Raw genomic sequence first — 22,143 nt, forward strand, 5'->3', positions numbered from 1 at the left:
AAGAAAGCACACGTGGCACTTAATTGCAGCCTCGCAGGCTTCAAAAACTAGACATGCTTGCACAACATATGCCTGGGAATCTAAAGTACGCTCCTTGGAAATTTGAACTCATAAAATAAATTCAATAAGCTTTTGGTTTTGGACCAGTATGAAAGCTGAAAGAAGGTTTCCTGCTCATGTTTTCCTAGTGATTTAGCATTGAGTAAGAATACTTCTTAGTGCAGAAGTTATGCTGTGTTAAATTCTGGGTTTTCTTTGTAGCATAAGTTCTATAGCTGCAATCCCAGGAAAAAAATCTAATCGTCTGAAGACAAGATAGCATCCTGGTTCTGTTCAGGTCACTCTTATACCAGAAAGGAATGAGTACAATCAACAGCTCACTGCGAGTACCGGGTATAGCAAATGGTAGTAGTCTAGTATGGGCACATCGATTCCCCTCTCTCTGTTCAATTATCTCCGTGGCATGGGGTTATTGTGATCACAGCTCAGTGGAAAACTACAGTTTCATCTCATGAAAAACAAATGTACCAGACATTTGAAGTGTGTTTTCATTCTGACACACAATAAAATTGAAACTGAGCTTTTCACCCCTCCACTGCTCCCGCAACCTCCATGAAAACCACACGTAGTTGAGAGACACTCACCAATGAGATGATGCTACTGAGGCACATACAGCAATGAGGGCTTTGAGGCGTTGTGTGAAGCCCAAATTCAAGGCCATACTCCAAATCCTACTCAAATCTGGCCTTTCATTGTAAAGGGGTTTGTGCCAGCTACAAGGTTTTAAGCTTTCATGAACGGGTAGGAACATGTCTGCTCTTCCCATTCCCTCAAATACTAATCAAAATCCTAAACACATAATTTTCAAACATTTTACCCATGTAGACACAAGTACCAAGTTAATCAAGTGAATATAAGCTCCATTATAGAGACAGAAAGAAAATCATGGAAACACCCCAATAGACAATATCAGAAGAGCCTTGCCACGTACTCGTGACTAGAGCAGACTGCCTGCTCTACCATCATCAGTCATTTCATGCACCCTCTACACAGGCTCTGAGCTGCTCATCCATCAGTGAACCATGTCCCCTTTCCAGCTCTGTGAAGCAGTTTTTGGGCTTAACATCTGAGCTTAAAAAGGAGGCAGACACACAAAAGTACAGGAGAAAAACAGTGTAGCTGTGACAAGTGAAAGCCATCATGAGTGGTAAAGCTCGGCATCCACTTTGCACAGGTGAAGGCAGCAGAGTCAAGCTGCGTGAGCTCATTCACCTGTCTCAGCCACTTTGTCATCTCCACACATCTGCTTTTGGCTGTGCTGTTGCTAAGTGAAGCCGATTTCTTTATCTCACGGCTGCAGGCTGTCAGTGACAAAGCTCCATCTCTGTCTCAAACATAATGGTAAAGGGAAGACATGAAACTGCACCATAGCTTTTCCATGCTTTCTGGTTGAACAGCACTCCTATACTGCTTCTCTTCTCCTTGAAGAAGCCATGAGAAACCCTGCAGGAAAACCTAGAACCAAGTACTCAAGTATTCCAGTAGCCTCATATCTCACTCGTCTTTCAACATACCTGAAAGAAGAGCAAACCTACCACATGTTCTGAATGAGGTCAGCATGACCAAGTAGAGGAACTTACAACTTGCTACGGTTCTCAAGGAAGTAACCATTCAGCATCCCATGGAAATCAAGGACAGGAGTGTGAGGTTACTTGGTTGTTCTTGTGAAGATTATAAAAGAGTTGAAGACACAAAAGGGTAGGAAAGGGACTAAAACTCCATCCAGAAGACATAATGGTGAAAAACATAAGGTGGATCACTAGATCTTTTTCCCAGAGAAAGCTTCTTGTCATCCTCAATGCTGGATGATGGTTAGAGATGACAGACCCTTTGCTGTTGACATTCAGCTTACCAGAAACATGCCAGTAGATGTTACAACTGGCAACTAAGTAGCCTGAAGACTGTGTACAGGGGAAGTCGTTATCCAGCTTTCTCTGTATCCATGGAATAAACCACAGAGGTATGGGGAAAAAAGTGGCAGTATGGTGTATAATATGTGGAGTCAAAGAAGCAGCTTCCCTGAAGCAGTTCAAAACCTCCAGACTTTTCCCTAGGCTGGAATTTCAGTCTTAAGTTTGGGAAGAACAAAAAAAGTAAGAAAGAACATGCTTTTGGGCGCGCTGTAAGTGGAACAAGATATAAAAAGCTAGAAAGGTTAAGAGCAAGCAGGTATACAGGAGAGATTTCACTTGGGGAAAAAGGTAGGTGGTCGTTCATCTTCCTGTGGAATATCAACACATGGGCACACAGATGCCTTCATCTGGTGTACGAAACAAAGTTTTCCATTGGGATGGTTTAAAGGACATATGACTTCCTAAATATTCGGAGCATATATAATCTGTAGCCTGGTGCCAAGCAGCAAAATGTCTAGAGCAAAAACACTGACATTGCTAATTTGTGGAAGAGAGTATAACTGTTTCTAAGAACTGAAGTAACTCTGCTGTCTCTCTTGCAAGCTTTTAGAAGATAAAGCTTAAGGGATATTGCAATTACAGAAGCCCAGAAGACTTTTTATTTTCCTTCTCTGCAGTGGGTATTGCTGGGTGGTTCTACCCACACATTGAGGGGTTGAGTCTTCTTGCTAAAGTGTTTGTAGCCACCCACAAATTGCTTATACCAGCTGGCCAGTGATGGCTTTATAAGGAATTCAGTCTGGATTTATGCTATGACACAGATTACCAGAAGAGCGTTGAAACGTACAGAAAACTGCAGGCCACATCCTCTGCCCGTCCTGCCCGTACACCGTTACTGCTTTTTTTTCAGCAATAACAGGTATCCTGGCCGATGTTTAATTTGGGGTATTTTGGGTTTCCTAGAAACACAATATTGAAGTAAGTCAATGCTCTATAAAGCTAATTAAATAATTAGAAGGTAACTAATGCTGATTTATGTCACCTTGGTAGCTGTGCTACGGTATTTATCAGAGACTAGTTATAAATGATGTGGTTGATAGTCCATTTCCAAAAATGGCCAGAGAAGGTGGTTCAGACATCTTGAAATGCTCTTGCTTGCTTAGGAAAACAAACAAAGAACCAAACTGGGTTTGTTACTCTAAGCAAAATTAATATTAATGTGAAAATATTCCCTTCCGGAAATTTGCTGTCACTGGTTTTAAAATATGCTGCTGTTAAAGACTTAAGCCTGGCTAGTGAAGGAAAACCAAGACAGGGAAGAAATAAGAAATTGCCTGAATTTTGCACAAAGTCGGTCAAAATTTAAAAGGTGCTGTTATCAAGGGAACACACAAAAGAGGCCAGGACTGGACCAGGCCACAGATGTCATTTTTTCCTTTGGCACACGAGCTAGTCTAGAGTCGTGTGAGCCCTCAACAAGCCTGTGTGTTGATCTGAGCATCAAAATGTGGAATCTAGACATCCTAATCAGCCTCCTGGCAAGGAGCAGGAGAGAGACGGCTGTTCTTTCCCTGCAAAGACCCTGGAGCCTTACTCTCTGGTGAGAAAACAAAATTCCTCAAATTTCAAGACCTTACTTGAAGAGATGTGCTAACATATATGTTAAGATACAAACAACTTTCTGAAACTGCTGTTGAAAAAAAAAAGTGGCTGATGATCAAGAAGCAAGATGATAATATAAATGAAGAAAAAAATACTAGAGGTAAGAGGAGCAGTAACATGATTGCAGAGCCTTCCACTCACACAAGAAAAATAACCCAAGGTTAACTCTAACCTTGTTCTAGTTTTTTATGAAGCCTGAGGGAGACAGGAAACACCTTCTGAAGTGTCACCTGCAATCCCTTTTTTCCCCATCTACACATACATGGTTATTACGAGTATCATTTTTTCTTTCTCTGAACCCTCCCTGATAAAGGCCCTCAGGTATTTCCACTATAAACCAGGTTCTTAAAACTACTTCCCAGATGTTGTCATCCGTTTCTGCTTATTTAACAGAGTTCAAATGGATTTTGACAAACAGCCTTTCTTCAAGAGGCAATACAGTAAAGACCTTTAATGACAGAACTATGTGTCATCTTTGCCTATAAGCATAAATTTGCACAGTGGGCAGTACAGTGAAAACAGCTTATCATCAACGCATCACCTCTCATCATTGTTAGAATGAAATGCAAATGGAAATGAACATCACTTCAGTCATGGTTGTGAAAATTAGCATCTGTGACATTAGCAGTGGCTCATTTATTATGCACTCAAAATTTCAGGGGGAAAGAAAATAATATAAAACTTGCTGTTTTCAGAACTGTACCAGTCTTTACCTTTGAAATAAAATTAAAACCCTCAGCCTTCCCCACTCAAGGATAAATCCTAGTTAATATTCATTAACACTGAGCAATCTCTTCACTGCAGATCTTGTCCTACAGAAGATGTAATTATGTCTTGAGTTATTTTTGGTGTTTAGGTTTGCTGTACCTGTTTTCTATTTTCTTTTCTTTAATAAGTATTCCCCATTGGAGAGTCACAAGCCACTGTCTAAGAAAAAAGCAGCACCAAAAAACTTGCTTATAGCATCTGTCTGCACTACAGGCTCCAAACACTTAGGCAAGTGATAAACTTTACTCAGATGACAAATCTCATTGACATCAATGGGATCACAGCTAATTTATTAATTTAAGTGTTATCAGAACCAGGATCAGGCCTTCTGTGAAGAATATATAAAAAGCAGGAATCCTGGCCTCAGGTCTATGGCAAAAATGTGCATTGATTTCTGTGAATGCAGGGTTTAATTTAAAGCTTATAAAAAGGAAAATTATTGGTATGAAATAGTACTAGGGAACAAAGTTGCACATTAAAATATTTCCTCCCATTGGATTTGCCACTATTTTCTCACTACCCGGAAAATAAATAATAGTTTATCACCTAAGTAAGCAAATACTGATTTAATTAGAAGCTTGGACATATTTTTGCCTAAACAAAATGCACAGGCATTGACCCTGAATTGTCTTACACACCAGAAGTAAGCTGAGTTTCAAGCACCAAGAGCATTTGGAAGCAGAATAAGGAAACAAAAACGTCTCAAACCTTTAGCATAAACATAGATCAACTGTCATGTAGAATAATGACACAAGACTTTCTTCAGTCAAACCAGAAAAAATGGCACAAAGTAGTCTTTGCTTCAGCTTGAAGTAAAGCCAGGAATCATCAGGCAGTTCTCAAGTTTGCTATGTCCGTAGGAATTTGAGAGAGAGAGAGAGAGAGAGAAAGAAATAGGCTCTACCCAGCACATTACATCCCGTGAAGTGGGCAAGACAATGCAGGGATGTTTTACAGGTTATTTGCACCTTCCATTGTCATTTGCACCTGGTCAAATGTGTAAAACGGTGCAAAGAGGAATGCAGAGTAGCTGCGAAATGCTTTAATGGTGTTTTATTTGCATGGTGCCAGGATATGGTGCTGCCTGAAGCACATGAGAAGGAGAAGACTGGATCCTGTATAATTTCTTAGAATGTTTTTTCTTACCATCTTTCTAAATCTGCTTCATGCTACTCCCCAGATCCACCGACATCTGTAACGTCATAAGGGCCAAAGGGGCTAAAATCCAGGTGATTTTAGGGGTCTTGGTTTCGTCCTCTAAGTCAACTGCTCTCCTCCTCCCCAGCTCTTGAAGGGGTGGTGGAACAGACTGCACAAACTCATAGCTGAAACACATCTAGTAAAAGCATCCTTCCCCCCACTTGCTACAGTACTTTCCTGCTCTGCAACTAAAACTCCAGCAATGCAGGAGACACATGCTCTCCCTGCAGTGAGCTGCCGGAGCTGGGCTGACTCCGGCCATCAGCGTGACCGCAAACTTCAGGGCTAGGTGCAAGAACTTGTTTGCTTGACCTCACCTGCCCACAAATAATACTGCAGCTCAGAACAGCTATGTCATAGAAAGCAAACCATGTCTTGTCTGACAGAAAAGAAAGGGGGGCAGGTGAGGACTGAAAGGAAGAGCTGAGAGAGAGCCGCCTCTTGGTGGATGCCCTGATGGGGGGCGCACAGGGTCTGTTGTGATAGGAAGTCATTTAAGGTCCTGGATAGACAGATAGGTTAGATTAGACGGGCTTGAAATAGAGAGCTTAGCCCTTCAATTGGTTGAATTTTGTCAATATTAAGCAGGGTGTTTTTAAGCCTTAGGACTTCTCCTTTATAGTTCAACTACCTGGGTCCTCAGCTGATGTACAAGGTATAAATGTACAGTTCCATGGCAGTATGTGCAGCTACAATGATAAACATTGGCAAAGGTTCAGAATCCTTCCAGTATGTCTTTTGAAAACATTTCTCTCACATTTCTCTCCCTATTTTCTCTGGGATGACACCAGGTGTAGATTTTTTTTGCCTAGCAATGAATGTTTACTTATTTAGTTTACATACAAAGCATACAGTAGTTATATGCATATCCATGAATAAGCAAAAGCTGCCAGATATGCAAAGAAGTTGTTAGCATGACTGCAGCACTTCAGAAATCCTGCTGTATAACAAAACAAACTGCAACACTACTATTTAATGGCAATGGACAAGTATTAACCCTTTCATAGCAGACACTGAGAGTTGTAAGATGCTACTTTTTGTCTATGTAGCACTTAATGCATCTGCAGAAATCCCTTAAGCACCACAGTAATCAACAAGGTAAAGTAAATGCATTGCACACAGAGAACTGGCAGTTAGATACTGAAAATCTGTATTAGTCCTGCATTGGTCATTGACTTGCCCACTGCTACTAGGGGCTTTATACAGGGACAGCAAATTGCCTCGAAAAGGGTTTTAACACCAGCCTTGCATGGTATTCCTTCATCTTTATCAAAAGGCGTAACTGGATGCTGATATTCTTCACATTAGAAAGTAATAAAAGCAAAAGGATTAAAAAGGAAATCCTGGTGAAACACTTGAATTAATGCACAGAACTTCATCCAGTTGTGATAAAGACAGCTGGTCTCTATGGGTAAGATTCAGTTACTTAAAAAGATCTTTTTGGTGTCCTCTTTGAGGGCCTAAGGTAGCAAACCTGATTTTCACTTAACGCTCCAGACCTTATGGCTCTCCCATAAGTCTTGCGTCAGCCCTGTGTGGATGTCTTGGAGACACTGGGACATCTAAGCTGCCTAAAGGCAAGGTGAGGTAGCCCGAGACCTCCACAATGGCAATAGCATCCTGCCCTGCGAGTATGAGGAGGTACCAAATGTTGCCTACGCAGAGCAGGGGCAGCCAGGAAGTGTTCTAGGGAAGTCATTTGTGAAATCCTGTAACTTCTGTCGGGACGTAAGGACTTGCACCCCATGTTACCCAATTCAGTATTAAGCAACTTAAGTATTTGCGTTGCTTCCGTGGGGCATGTTTCGAAACATGCTACAACAAGCTAAGATTTCCATACCATGCGACGTGGGGCTGTGTCCTCCCATGCCCTTTTTGTGAATAGCACATTCAGCAAAAACGTTCTCATCGTGGAAAGTTTACACGGTTCTGTGCAAAAGTGGGACTACAGTAGGTGAAGTGTTTCAAAGCACAGTACTGAGGCAGAAAGACATCCTGAGCCACTTGACCAAAACCTTTCCATTTTTGTAAACATTTACAATAAGACAAAGTCAGCACAGCAAAATCAGCAGGTTTGACACTCAGTCAAGTGGTTAGACTCTTTTTATCCCTGCTTTACACATACGGTGAATCAAATCCATGACCACGATATATATATATTTTTTTGAGAAGCCACAATGCCAGCATTTTAATAGCATGGAGTGCACTCATGAATGAATAACTAACTGTGTGAAAAAAAAAAGAAAATCAGACTGTTGTTAAGGAATGTATTATTCTGGAAGAAGAGAGTGACCGAAACTTGCTTTTGAAATTATTTAATAGATAGGAAAACAAAGCCCATCTACAGAGTCTGTCGTTGTCATTTCTTGCTTAACCTATAGTGTAATTGGATATTAATTATACTTCTGCCCTGTCTTTAAAAAACAGTATGATGATTGAACAGAAGAAAATACATAACATACCAACCAGTGAAATGCTTAAGAAAACATTCAAATCCATGGGAAAATGGATTCAGAATTGTTTCAAATCCATGGAAAAAACATTAATTTTAATTGTTAATGAGTCACAGTCTAAAACTGCAAGTGCAATCCACAAAAGCCAATGCTGAGTAAAACCAGAAGACATTCCTGCTGAAATAGTGTTTGCAATAATATTTAGGACCCAAAAATCACAAAGTGAGGTGTATTCCCAAACAATGAGAAGATGGGTCTGTAAACTAGGAGACAGTGAGTTTCTGAGAGCAGAGATATACTAAAAGGCTTTTCTAATCTCTTATTTAAATTTTCAGCACTGGCAAACTGAAATAGAAATGGATACTGATGCGCTCAGGTCTAGCAGTAGCCATTTCTCTTCAGGCTTACAATACACTTGCAAAGGTCACTCTGCACCCAGTCCAGGGACTGAAAATAAATTTCTAGCATGGGACACATGCTTATGCATCTTGCAAAACTCTCACTTTCTCTCCTGCAGTTCCAGATTGTGGAAAGTGTCCAGTGTAGAATCAATTTATTCAGACTATTTATTTCAGGCTGAAAGTATAATAATTCCCAGAAAAGTGAAGATAACAAACACTGATTGCCAAGTACCCTCTCCTCTTTGGTTGTGATGATGCAGAAGCGAATTTATTAAAATAAGGAATAAATTTAATAGCTTTTCTAATTCTTCACTGATTCTCACACTCTTTTGTGGGACACCATTAGTTTATCATAGGTCAAAGGGAGAGAGGGTGTTTTTGTGAGCCCCTCTGTTAAAAGACTGATGCAGAGCATATAACAATAGACAAAGTCCAGTACCAGGACTCTTTAGCACCGCTATAGCAGTTCACAATGATGATTCCTTGAATTGGATCATTACTTTTATAAAGTGAGTATGTACAAATAGATTCCTGAGATTATACCACCGAGGCACTTGCTAGCACATCAGGAAATCCTGACAGTAGGATTTAAAAGGAAATCCTCCTTCTAAAAATTGTTAAGAATTCCTGTTATTATTAATTGACATTAAAAATTAAAATTCTTACCTTTGGCTTTTGACTTTTCTCCTTATCAGATACGTTAGATGGTTTTCTCTTCAACATTTTAAATTCAGGTTTATCCAGCTGATGTGCAACTGCTACTAGCTTGTAACCAAACTAAGTACAACGAAGCGTACTGCACAAGCGTACATCAGTTACGCAGTTCCTTATTCTATCAGGATGTGACTTCACACAGCTGCTTTGTGGCATGGGTGAGCGAGCTGAAATCTTTGTTTGGGGGGGGGAGTGAGGTAGGAGGGAAGGAAGTGACGGGGAAAAGAAAGAGAGAGGTGCGCTAAGGAGATGAGTTGAAAATGAGGAAAGGGTTCAGAGTGAGAAATGCTGTAAGACTTACCTCCTTCTATGTCACCATCAGGCCTCAGTAAGACTTTGGACAACCTCAAGAAAGTCACCCTGTTTTCCTCTCTCATTTTTCTGCACTCAGCCTTGTGGCACTAACTGCACCCTTCATTTCAACTTCTGCTGGGACTCAGATGTGAAGAATGTATGCTGCTGTTCAGAGGACCAAGGGATATTATTCCCCAGCAGATTCGCACTGTGCTGTGGTACATGGTCTAGCTGGTCCCCAGTGCCTCCCTTTCTCTCTTAGCTCTACAATAATGCAATAAAAGCAATGAGATTGAAGGTCACTGGCTGGCAGAGAAGGGAAGTTTTCTAAAGCCATCTTTTCTTTTACATGGTGGAATAATTTTTTGCCATTCATCACAGAATTTGGACTCCCTGAAACAGCACTTTTCAGTCCTCCATTGTCCTTGATTTGGTGACAAAGTCACAGGGAGAAAAAGCAAGTCTAACAGCAGGCTTACAACAAAGAGATGGAAGAGAATGACAAAGGTCCTTTATACCCTCTTGAAAAACAGCCCAGAGGCTAAGTGAAAGTGGAGGTATTAAGATAGCTTTGAATTTCTGCTTCATTTTGCTTGATATTATTTGCCAAAGTCAAACAAGCAAAAGTCTTGAGTATCCTAGGTAAAACTTATTTGTTGTGAATCATAGGCAACAAAACCTGAAACCATAAAAAATTCCCAACTTTTTGCTGAAAGATGGAGGCAAATTCTCAATTTCAAACCCCAAACTTTTGGGTCACCCACAGAGCTTCAACTAAATCTTAATTTAACATTACTACAAATGAAAAAGAAATCTATTTCTAAGTAAGTTGCAAGAAAAAGGTTCAACAGTAAGTGTCAAGAAAAAACTTTGGTAAAATTTTTTTTTTCAAAATTTTTATAACATTTTTGCAATTTTTTTCCCAAGAAAATCTATTCTAAGCAACTTTACTCATAAGTTTTGCATAGATAAAAGCTCTTTCAAAAAAGCAAGTCACTGTGGAGGTCTCTTGCACCAAATAAAAATTCAGAAGTCCTTGTCAATCCAAATACTCAGTGCACAGACCTTTCTCTATGTCATTCTTTTAATATGGTTGAACTCAAATTTCAAGGAAAGCTAAAACATGAAACCATGCAAACTGAAAACTAAAAGAACTAATGGTTGAAAGCTGGTAAGAAATGCACAGGTCTTATTTCTTAGAATTGCCTTTCCCAGTCCCATAAACACTTCTAACTTTTTGAAGCATCTATGAGGACACAATGCTAGATAGGCGGGTAGTCTCTTGGGTGATTGCTTTCTTCTTCCTCTATCATATGAGTATTCCAGGAAGGGATAAGACACTGCTCATCAGATTAATTCCCATTCCAGTTTGCTATTTGGACTTCTATTTAAATGTTTAACAAAAGTTTTGGAGGCCTTCTTGGATTCTGATGGACGGGCAACTGAATGGACTGAGACTGACTGATGAACGAATAATTATTATATGCTAATGGTATAATGAGGTTTTCCTTTCCAGACCTTCTAAGAACCGGGTTGGTAAGAAGAGGAGGAGGAACTGGGGTCAAGGCACTGAAATTCTGCCAAATATAGTGCAGGATTTTTCTCTAGGTTACTGGATTGCAGTGGAGTATGTGTTGCACCTCAACCCATTAACCAAGATGTTTCACTTCACATTTTAATCAGAACTACACTTATCTAGAACAGAGCTGAATTTATTAGCTATTATTATTAATAATAACATATCAATCAGAGTTCATAATCATTGTTATTATTAATAATCAATAATTAATTAATAATAATGATGAACTCTGAGAGATAGGTTTCTTTCATGTATCTGATAACAACACCTGAAAAGTCCATTTAAGTTTCTAACCATAAGGAGGTTTTACCATGGACACTTAATCAGCCTTAGTAATTCAGTAGGGCCATATGTTGTTATAAAAGCTATAAGTATTTTTAATAGTAATTAAGCCTGATTATTTATCTACATAGATGTACATTGCAGTATATTGTTTTTCTTTTTAATCTGATCCAAACGTGAGGATTTCAGACTCTGCTGATCATTAGACTGTGATTTCCTGTCTCAGGCCCCTGTTAAAATCTTCATGATTAATAAAATGGGAACTCATCTGACGAGTAATATATGAGCTTCCTTTCTGTAGAATATTTATTGTTAAACAGGAAGAAAGAGGCCATTTCAAGAGATATAGTACCCACCCATATCTATTTCCTTTCCTCATCCACATATCAGAAAAATTATAGCAGCTTGAAAGCTGACCTGATTATGTTCTTGCCCTTGGAAAGTTGACCCACACTAGTTTTAAAAAGTAACAAAGTGAAGAAAATCAAACATATATAACATTAAGTTCATTTAATTTAGTTAACCAATGCATTTCAAAAGGAGCTCTTTTGAATTAAAAATTAATAATAAGCTTGGTGGTTATATCCTCTGTATTTGAAGCTAATTTTTTAAAAGGGAATGAATATCTGTGTAAAATTAAAAATTCTCACTTAGTTTTCTGTTGGACATGACTGCAGGTAACATTTCATTTCCTTGCTGGTCTCTGAACCTGATCCAAACCCCAGTGAAATCAATAGAAGTTTTTCAGGTGAATTTTATGGGGCTTGGATTGACTCCTCCACCCTGAAATACGCAGGCAATGTCACTCTTCTCTCTGGGAAGTCCTATGGGGAAAAAGGCTATCCACTTAAAAATAATTAAGATGACCCCATGAGAATGATTCCCACTGTCATTATATTTATAAAAGGCAACATACCTTATAGCTTATTATTATCATTATTCAGTTTTAATGAACAGACCATGATGAACAGTCCTGGATATTCAAGTGCTTTATGTGCCTCCCTCCCACACGATATCAAGTGCTGCAACAGTGCCATATCCCCTCAGTGGCTCCATCCAGTTACCTTGCCCTGAAAGGAGAGATCACTTCCAGTCTAAACTGCAAGTGTAAACTTATCCTTTCAATACTTGATAATTCTGATAAAACTAAAAAGTAGAGTGCAAAGTAGATTGAAGGGTTTAGCATACTGGCCACCTGTCAAAAAGCAAAGGAAATGAGTCTTTTTTCGTATTAGCAACTTGTTTTTCATTGTCCATCAGACAAATCTGGTCCAAGTTTAACTGGAGACTCAAAGATACCTTGGGACTGTACATTGCTTTCCCTAATGCTACGCAATCCCAGAGTGTGTTAGGCTGTTTATTTTAATTAAAATAAGACTTATATTTTGGACAAGAAACGAATCATGCCTTCAGCCTCTGCTTTTATGGCCATGCCTCTCCCTGTATGATCTAGCTCCCTTAGATATTGCAGAAATCTCAGAATAGCAAGTGGAGCTGAGTGAATAATTTGCAGTGAATAATTTACTTAACAAATTTAATCTTTATTTCCTCAAGGAATGTTCATGAGCAGAACACAATTTCCTCATATGTATTAATTATGGGCCAGAACATAGCTAGATACTTCCCTCTCCTGGTCTAATCTGTGCAAGGGCCAGCCACAGTTACAGTCACTGCTACTCCTCAGCAGAGCTCTCGTCATAAACTACCACGGCAAAGACTCTACAGAAACTACAAGGAACAAGTGTGAAAAAGTGAAGTTAAGCTCTCCCTCCCCTGTTAACAACCCATGAAAGAAGCCAGATGTTGCAGGCTGGGCTGACTTTATAACTACTTAAACTAAAAACTCACTTTTAATTTTAACTCCAAAGATTGAGGCTGTGATTTTCCATTGGGATGCTGGGGAATGGAGCTGGATGCTTAAGGTCCCATCTTTGAAACTCCCACACTCACTGCAAACTCATCACTGCAAGCATCCAGAACTTAGTACTGAAAATTGGTCCAAAATGCTTAGGGGCTTCATGCAACAGGGTGTGTAATTTCCTATTGAATAGGCTCCTATGTGCTTTTCATCAGGAATAAAAAATAAAGAAGATACAGAAACTCGGAGTCTTCGAGAGACAAGACAGGATTAAAGAATATTTTAAGCTTACACCCTAGATTTGGCAGAGGGTTGACCCTATATCAAGAAGACTCCTATCCTGTACAAAGTATAATTCTTATGAAGTCTGCAGAAACTGGCTATTCAGCAAAGCTAATAACTAACACCTGATGTTAGCTTTAGATCTTGATCTTTGCTAAATAATTTATGTTGTGGGGATTTTTAATGCCATACATCCACTGAAACAGCATGAGGGAACAACAACAGAGTGGAGTCTAAGTTTGTTTAAGCAACTGTCAGGGTGCAGAGCAGCAGGAATACCCCCATCATGCCAAGTCCCAAGAATTGTGAATTCAGCCTCTCTCAGACTATTGGGCTTCCTTCTCTTCCTGAAAAAATATTTTTGTGATTCTTCCTTCTCTTATGCTAATCCTTTGCCACTAAGGTCAATGGAGTCACGAAGAAATATGGCGGGGACAGGCTATAGACCGTCACTACCAGAGCTCCTACTGAATTTAAAGATGTGTCTGGTACAAAAAGCGGTTGCTACTCTGTGAGTAAGAAAAAGTGTCTCATTGCCAGGCCCTCAGACTGTGTCCTTGGCGTGCTTCCAACACTGCCTGGCCTAAAGGGAAAATGAAGTACCAAGAACTTATCTCAAACTTGGATCCCAACACATTCTCTTGCATTAGCAGTAGATGAACAGATCAGTCAAACCTACACTATGTAAGGTTAGCACTAACGCTAATAAAAATCTATACTATTGTGACAGAAGGATTCTCAAGGAGATTGGCTTTCACCTATTGAACAAATCCCTTTCTTATTACCTTGAAGAGTAAGAGCCAAAGTTGTATCTATATCTTCTAAGTATTCCTGTTGGGAAAACTCAAAGTCAGCAAGGTTGGTGTCTTGTAAAACACAGCCACAGGCTTATCCAGCATCTGCGTAATAATTTCCAACAGAAATATGTGCGTCACTGGTGGTTTTCCTGTACATTTTATTGTAAGCAGAATACACTTTACTGTCTGTGATGAATAACAGAAAGTAACTGGCAGGATGCTGCTGCTGTGGGTTCAGGCATGTAAGTGAACAGCACGCTGTTTCTCAGAGTGAATGTTAAAATGTAGCTCAAAGCTACATCGCAATGTTCAAGCCTAGAACATCCCAATGGATTCTGTTAGTGAACACTGCGATTACTAATCAGCTACAAGGGCATTTTATCCCACGTAATTTTCAGGTTTATATGACTGTTGTTTCATAGTTATCCAGCTGAAGATCAGCCTCCCAGAAAGGCATTTAGAGATAAAGAGTGACAGTTGCCTTGCACATCTATTCAGAAAACCCAAATATGAGATTTTCAATAAAGGGAACTGATATAAAAATAAATTTAGACTCTCTGTTTTAATCTCATACACAAAACATGATATGCTTCATTCAGCATTTAGAAGACCAGCTTAGCGCGCAAGCACTGGCAGTGCAGCAGGGGATTTTTTCAAGGTATGTACATGATATCTGCCTGCCTATCTCTGATTAGAATCAAGATCAACGAAAGTAAGTTCTGATTAACTCTAATGCGCAGCCTGCTGTCAGGAAACTCTTTGTAGTTTGAGCCGTCTTTTACCAGTAAACATCTCCTGCTGAATTTCTTCACTGATGTGAGAGTGTCAAGTCGCTGTGCCATCACAGCGTTAGGACTGCTGTGCAAATGCTAACATGAAAAGGAAAAAATGTGGTACACTGCATATTCACTTGCAGGTCTTTGATTTCATTTTGCTTCTAGAGAAAAATGCTATTCTTCCTTTCTCCTTGAACATGGTTTCAAGTGGGTGAAAATCAAAATTTGGAAGGGACAGAGAGGAACAAGATGGCTTTATTTGTAATTGTTTTTAAAACTTTTTTTCTACCCATCTAACTGATATGTTACCCGATTGATAGCCAGCAGAAACACAAAAACACTTCATCATCAAGAATAGGTGATTAGTTTCAAACTTACATTTGATTTTCTTTTCTTAAAACACTCTGTACCAGAGCGGTGGGCTTATCTGTTGCAATACTTGATTCAGGTGCTAACATTAATGTCAATACCTTCAAAATCAAGCAGGATGTGGGTCAGGCTAGCTCCATCAGCAGACCTGCCAAATCACACACACTGGGAATGAGACTTGAGCGGCTGATTTGCTCTCATGCTCACTTCCAGGCCTGAATCTCGCTGCAGGGAGGTCTGGCTCCTGCTCCGTATGTGTATCTGGCAGGTGTAGGTGGTTACCCCAATCCATCAGCCACTTGCTCCAGTGCAGGGGTGACGGAGGGTGGGCAAGCTCCAGCCATGCTGAGCTCTCCCATAAAGGAGAGGTGGCACTTTTCCTGCTGGATTTTGGCACCCAGTCCCTCACTGGGGATAACCGGCCAGGTGATTGCTGTACCCTGTGGCGGTCATGGTTAGTGCCCTGCTTGCCTCATTTGGGGCTTCATGGGATGCTTCGGGCCAGGGCTGAATGGTCACAGTTGAGTCAGTTGCCCCAGGTCAGCTGAGCCTCACTAATGGGGTGGAAACATGCTCTTAGCCCATCACCAAGATGAAGTGAAGCACAGTCACATGAATTTATTTCATTAAGGATTTAAGATAACATGCTTTATCTCAGGCTGTGGGCTAAAAGCACTCACAGGGACCGTCACGGTACTCAGTAGGTATAAGGTAATTTCTTATGTGTCAGTAACTTGTTTTTGGGGCGAGAAGGGAATGGAAAGGGGAGGCTGTCTCTGAAACTGTGCTCTGTGGAAAGAGAGATGGATGCTTTGCCTCTTTGCAAACACCCCACTTTTCTTCAGGATTCCCTCCACCACTCCTGATCTTTTTTCATTGTATTATCAAACTCCTTCCCCTCTCACTTCCCCACAAAGTATATGAGCTTTTGACTCACTCGTTGCATATCACTTCTCTAGAGAGTCTTTTTTTACCTCTTACTCTCACCTATCTGATCCTTTTTACTTCTTTCACACACGTTATCTTGTGTGTTTTCTGTCTCCTTTGTGTTGCTGCTGCTGCTGTTACGGGAAACAGAGATTGATGAAAAGGCAACAAAACTTTTTGCTCCGACAGCTCTATGATCATGATCTGCTAAAAGTTCTACTGAGCTACAGACAGCAAACTGGAGAGGAGTCTCACTCCGGGAGCAGCAAAACTCTGAAAGCTAGATATAGGCCTGTTAGTTTACAGCAAATATTTTTTTTAATATATGTACAAACTGGTGAAGACAAATGTTAATATTATGCTCCTCTAGTTCGGGAAGTGAAAATTCACAAAAATCTTTAAAACATCTTTGGGTTCAAACACCCCTATAAACCTAAATAATAATACCTAAACCCCTAAAAATAGCACCCTCATGTACCATACGCACACAAACTCATTAGATTAAGAAAACAAAGTTTTAAAGCCAAGGGAAGGCAGAATTAATGCTCTCTGTGATACCTGAATCTCACCCCTATGCATGTATGTTTTATGATGCAGTTTTAATGATGCAACTTTAATATTTACCATATTTTCTCTACTGAATGTTTGTCTCATTCAGTGCAAAGGATGAATCTGAATCGAGGTGTCAGAGCCTGCAAATAAACTGTTTGAACTCCTGCCCTTCTGGTGCATAAGTTGGTAAGTGTATTCTTGCCAGTGCAACAACAGTCTGATGTGTAAAATAACATACTATCCCCATTTTGCAAATGAAGCCTGAGGCAGACAAGTTAAGTGATTTGTCTAATATCACACAAGAGGTCTGTAGAAGTGCAGGGAATTGAATCTGCATTATCTACATCCTTAATCACTGGATCATGATTCACAGAGTTAAGGAAGCTATGCTGCTATGAAGAACTGGAATAAGGATTTATTTTGTCATTATAGTTCAGTGAAATGCTAAGAAATTGAGTTAAAACTTATTTACTTTGCAGTTGATCATTGACTGCACGTAATCCTCAGATTTTGACCTTGTGGTTAGATGTGCAGAAAATTTTAGCGAATATAGCTGCAAGCAAAGTTTTGGGAGTTTGACTTCAAGGTTTTCAGACTAAAAAATCTGAATAATATCCTGCCTGTCTTAAAATGGCCACCAGAATTAACTGATTTTGCTCTTTTCCACCTGTGCACATCTTGATGTAGGATGTGAGCTGTCATCTATATTTATCTGAGAAAAAGAACTGTCTTGTGAGCTAGCATGGCAGCTTACACACTAGTCCCCTGCCGTAACGGAGGCCACATGCATTACTGTATTGCCATGGTGATTAATTTTTAGGGGAGTTACGTGGAAGGAAGGATGATCTGTGAGGAAGGAAATCTAGGTATTAAAACACCTACACAATCCAGAACTAAATATAGAAACCCTCAAAATATCTGCAGAAGTTTCTCTCGTGATCTTAAACTATCTGAACTCTTGATTTTCCCATTTCCCACGCACTGTCATCATTTCTTGTGGTGTGCTATCAAATGTAAGTTGTAAGAAGTGAACGAGAAGTTTCATGCCATTTCACCTAATTAATTTGGTCCTTTCAGGAAAAATATTCAGCTAGATTTCTTCAAGTGGATTGGAGTGTAAGCACTTCCAGCAAGAATTATGTTATGTTTGTTTCCAATTTGCTTTGCTTATGTATTAGGGAAGGTGAACTTCAACCAATTAAATGTCTACAGAAAGCCAGTCCAGAAATTTCAGTCCAGAAATTTCATTACCATAGGTGAATTCCTTTCAAAATGAAAGAGAATACTCAGATACAAATCATTGTCCAGTTCTTTCTGAAAAGCCCTGGTCTTTGTCTTCTAATGATCTGTTCATATACCTGAAAGTATTTAAATAGCAGAATTAGAGGTGTGTCCACTGTGTGTACATTGTTTCACTTCCAATCTTATTTTTCAGGCCCTATTCTTGTTCATTTTACCCACAATTATTGTTTCAAAGCTGGATGAAAACCCAGTATTCAAATTAAATTTTCAGTTTCTAAAAAAAAGTTTGAAATTATGCAAGACATACCCTGCTTTTGTCACAACAGAAGTACTTCTTTTAATGGACTTTGAAACACATTAATTACACACACAATAATGCTGCAGCCCTGGAAATCTTAATGCCTTTCTGGCACTGAAAATCCTCACTCTTCCATTTATGCCATTGCTGAGCACTGATATCATGTGACTTTTCCTACATTTCTGTGTGAGGGAGATGAAAACAGAACTAATTTATTCTGATTTATGAAAGGCTTATTTCACAAATAGGCTTTACAGGAACACTTTAAAGCATACAAAAATGACTTACCAAAGAGAATAACTAGCTCAATCTACACTCACAAAACAAGCAAGTAAACATAATCAGCTCCTGAGCCAGCTCAGAACTTCCAGAAAATTAATGTTCCCCAAAAGAAAAGTCACTTGAATTAGCTAGGGAAGAATACAAGAAATATCAGGCATTGTTGTATGCACTGCTACCTACCACCTACGTATTCTTGTAACTTAAGGTCGGTAAGGATCCTTGAGTCATCTTAGGTTGTGGCTTCCTTACTGAAGCCTTAGCCTCAAAATCCTTACCGAATTAGTCATGTGGGTAGCACTTTAACTTCAGCTTCATCAGGGACATTGAAGATATCTGAAGCTAAGCTTACTTTTTCTCCTGAATAAAGATGAACACACATAAAAGGTATATTGAGTTAATGCAAGCACAGTGAGAATGAAACATTTTGACTACAAACAGGAAGTTTATCACCAACTCAACAAGCACAAGATCGGGCCAAAGTTTCGGTTTCAAAAATGAAGCTATGCAAAAGTAAAACTGCATTACTTTGTGTAAGCAGATAAATTGCACTTTAAAAGTTGTAGTCTTGGATAGGCAGATCCCAAGGCACCTGATGGCTTCATTGGTCGAAACGTTCCTGCCAGCACCAGGAGCTAATGCATTAGCACAACACAGGATCAAAACACAGCCTGTTTTAGCTGATTCATTTGGCAGGAGCACTGCTCACTCAGAGTAATGTATACTTTATTTTGCTTTGTATGGTTTATGGGAAGAAATGATAGCTTTTTTTTTTTTTAATATAAAAAACCAAGAAAAATGTCAATTATAAAATACTGAACTGACAGCATATCCAAAGAAGGATAATATTATCACAGCATAGGTGTGATATAAAGCAGCAGACAGACAATACAATCTATTTCTTTCAGTATGCAAAAGTGCATCATTTTGGCAATTCTAAAGGATACGAACAGGAAGTCATCCTTTCATCAGACAGTTTGTTATCAACAATTGCACTTAGTTTAATTATATTTTGACTCTTAATCATGTTTCATGAACTAAGTAGCATTCCTTTTTTCTATTAAGAATTCATATACCATTTACAAAGAATAAGTATATGAAATGCACAATTTTCCTTGCACTTTCAACAATTATATTCCTCTTCATACTACATTCATGACAGTAATCCAAAATAATCTTTCTTTTCTCTCTCTAGCTGTAGCTCTGCAGTACCTAACAGCTATTTCAGAAGCAAACCCATGAAATCTGCTGAGGTGAATTGAAATGTTCTTCTGCAGTTATCTGTAACCATATTAAAGATGCGGTGTTATTTTAAAATAACTTCTCCTGCAAATAAATTCACTTAATTATCATTCTGCCGTATATATACTAGCAAGTACTAGCAATTCAACTTTACAGAACAGTCCAGCAATGTTTGGAGGGAAAAGTTTGGAATTGTTAAGTTTTTTAGTAGAGTTAGGCATACGTGCCTCTAAGATTAATGGAAAATGTGACATAATTCCCTATATAGCTATGAAAATTCCAGTAAGGTATTAAAAATATAAAATAGGACAAGAGTTACCATAGTGAAGAGCAGCGGCATCAGATTTTTCATATTTTTTAAAACCTGCTTTGAGACTGCATGGTCAAAGTCACCACAGATGAAGACACTAAATTTCTAAATTTTTCACATTACTATGCAGGAAGTAGCAAAAATCACTGCAGGATGCAGAATGGCAGTGGCAGATACTTGCTATCAGCACAGTGCAAGGGTACAGCTATAGCGAGGCTGGATGCCCTCCCAGGCTTCTCTCTTCCAAGCACAAAGCTTGAAAGATGAAGCCTTGTGCTTTAAGAGGTGATTTTCTCTCACTTTTTGTATTTAACTGGAGCAAGCCATACAATATTTACCAACTTCCTGATGTAATAGTTTCTTAAATAAAGCTCCCTGTGACAGGAGACAGAGTAAGACTTTACAGACACTGACACACCAGGGAAATGAGTGCTTTTAAGTTCACTAGCATTTGTATTTTTTTGGCTGAGTCAATATTTTGCTTTGTGTTTCCAGAAAAAGTAAACACTGAAAATTCAGTCATGGATCTTGACTTTTCCCCAGTTTTAAAATCAAAGCCATTCAAATTTCACCAGTATTTGACTACAACAGACATGTATAAATATATCTCAATCTTCACCCCCCCTCACAAGGCTTAAAATTCAAAATAAGCTTTCACAAGGTTCTGGGACAGGGTTTGAACTGAGAAATAGTGAGTGCCTTTGAATTTAACTGTGTGCTAGATTTAGCTGTAGCACTGTTCCTTTTTGTCTATCAGTTCGTGTATCTTTGAAGACTCTGCAGTCTGGGGAGCACCAGGTGGTTTCCAGCTATCTCTTTACCCTGCAAGAGAGGTGCTGAGTACACAGGGTGAAAGGCTGAGGTGGTGGATGGATGGGGAGAGCAGGGTAACAGTTGAAATTAGCTAGAATATTATAAAAAGCAACAGGAAACCTGTCAGGGGGCTTGTAAATGAAGATATGATAAGATGAAAGAGAAGCAGCTGGGGACAGTTTCATATCTTAGAAAACAAATCCTGTTTTCATGTCTCAGCCACAGCTTATCACCTGAACAGCCATCATCATGGTCTTGACTGCTTTGTTTACTGCCATCCTTTCAGCTGCTCTTCATCTCTTCCCTGGGCAAAGACTTTGGGCCTCAGCTTGGGTACACCTAACACCAGTAGAAAATAGATTTATACTTGGTGAGGATCTGGTTGCCTACCTTGTCACTGAAGTAGGAACAAATAAGAGCTACAGCTTTTAAAAGGACCAGTTATGACTGACACTGAAGCAGCTAGAGTGACTGGAGCAGTTGAAAACTGGTGTCTCAGAAAAGCAATTTGGGGATTTCCAGGCATTCTTTTTAGTGCTATATTTGTGCCAAATGAGAATTCAAAACGTAATTGAGAAAGCTCTTCTAAGGCATGTTCAGGTTTCTCTCAAGAGAAAGACATTAGCTGAAGAAAGAAAAAAATGCAGAAACCAGTGAAATTGCTTAAGAAAACTGGGCAGCCAGAAAGTCCATTAAAGCCCACAGCATTCTAGTGCACAGGAGAAACTTCTGGCTGAAATGAAGTAGAAATCTTGCTGCAGCCAATCTCTGGGCTGTGCAAATGGTCAAATGCAGCTTTCAGCTTTGAAGCACATTTTGCTAGAGAAGAGCACTCTCTGTCCTGTTTGTTCATTACTGGCTGTCCATACTCTTCCTCCCCACTCCACTAACCTAGAGAACAACAATCAGTCACTGGTATTACAAGAGATCCAATAACCTGTGTAAACCTCAAGGCAATATACAGCACCTCTTTGAGAACCAAGATGATCAGCAGCTGCAGAGGCAGTAAAGAGTGCAGGGTAAGAGCAATCATAGCAAGCAAGGCTGTTATGGGGCAACCAGGAACCAGAACCTGTTAAGTAGAATATGCCAGGAAAAGTTAGGATAAGAAAATGTCCAAAAATAGAGCTGA

The 22,143-nt window shown here is 39.4% G+C and overlaps 1 protein-coding gene across 5 annotated transcripts in view; it reads right to left on the reverse strand.

The window, feature by feature from the left end:
- Window positions 1–22,143, reverse strand: part of SAMSN1 (SAM domain, SH3 domain and nuclear localization signals 1) — a 161,806-nt gene that overhangs the window by 27,875 nt on the left and 111,788 nt on the right. The window contains exon 1 of one of the 5 annotated variants that reach the window (XM_072851816.1): window positions 9,064–9,156. The exons of the other annotated variants lie outside the window; for them this stretch is intronic. Coding sequence (XP_072707917.1) covers window positions 9,064–9,120 — 57 coding nt within the window. The 5' untranslated portion in view covers window positions 9,121–9,156. Of the gene's footprint in view, window positions 1–9,063; window positions 9,157–22,143 lie in introns of those variants that run through there. 5 annotated transcript variants of the gene reach the window in all.

The sequence above is a fragment of the Ciconia boyciana genome, chromosome 1 (genome assembly GCF_034638445.1).
Source record: "Ciconia boyciana chromosome 1, ASM3463844v1, whole genome shotgun sequence".
NCBI lineage: Eukaryota > Metazoa > Chordata > Aves > Ciconiiformes > Ciconiidae > Ciconia > Ciconia boyciana.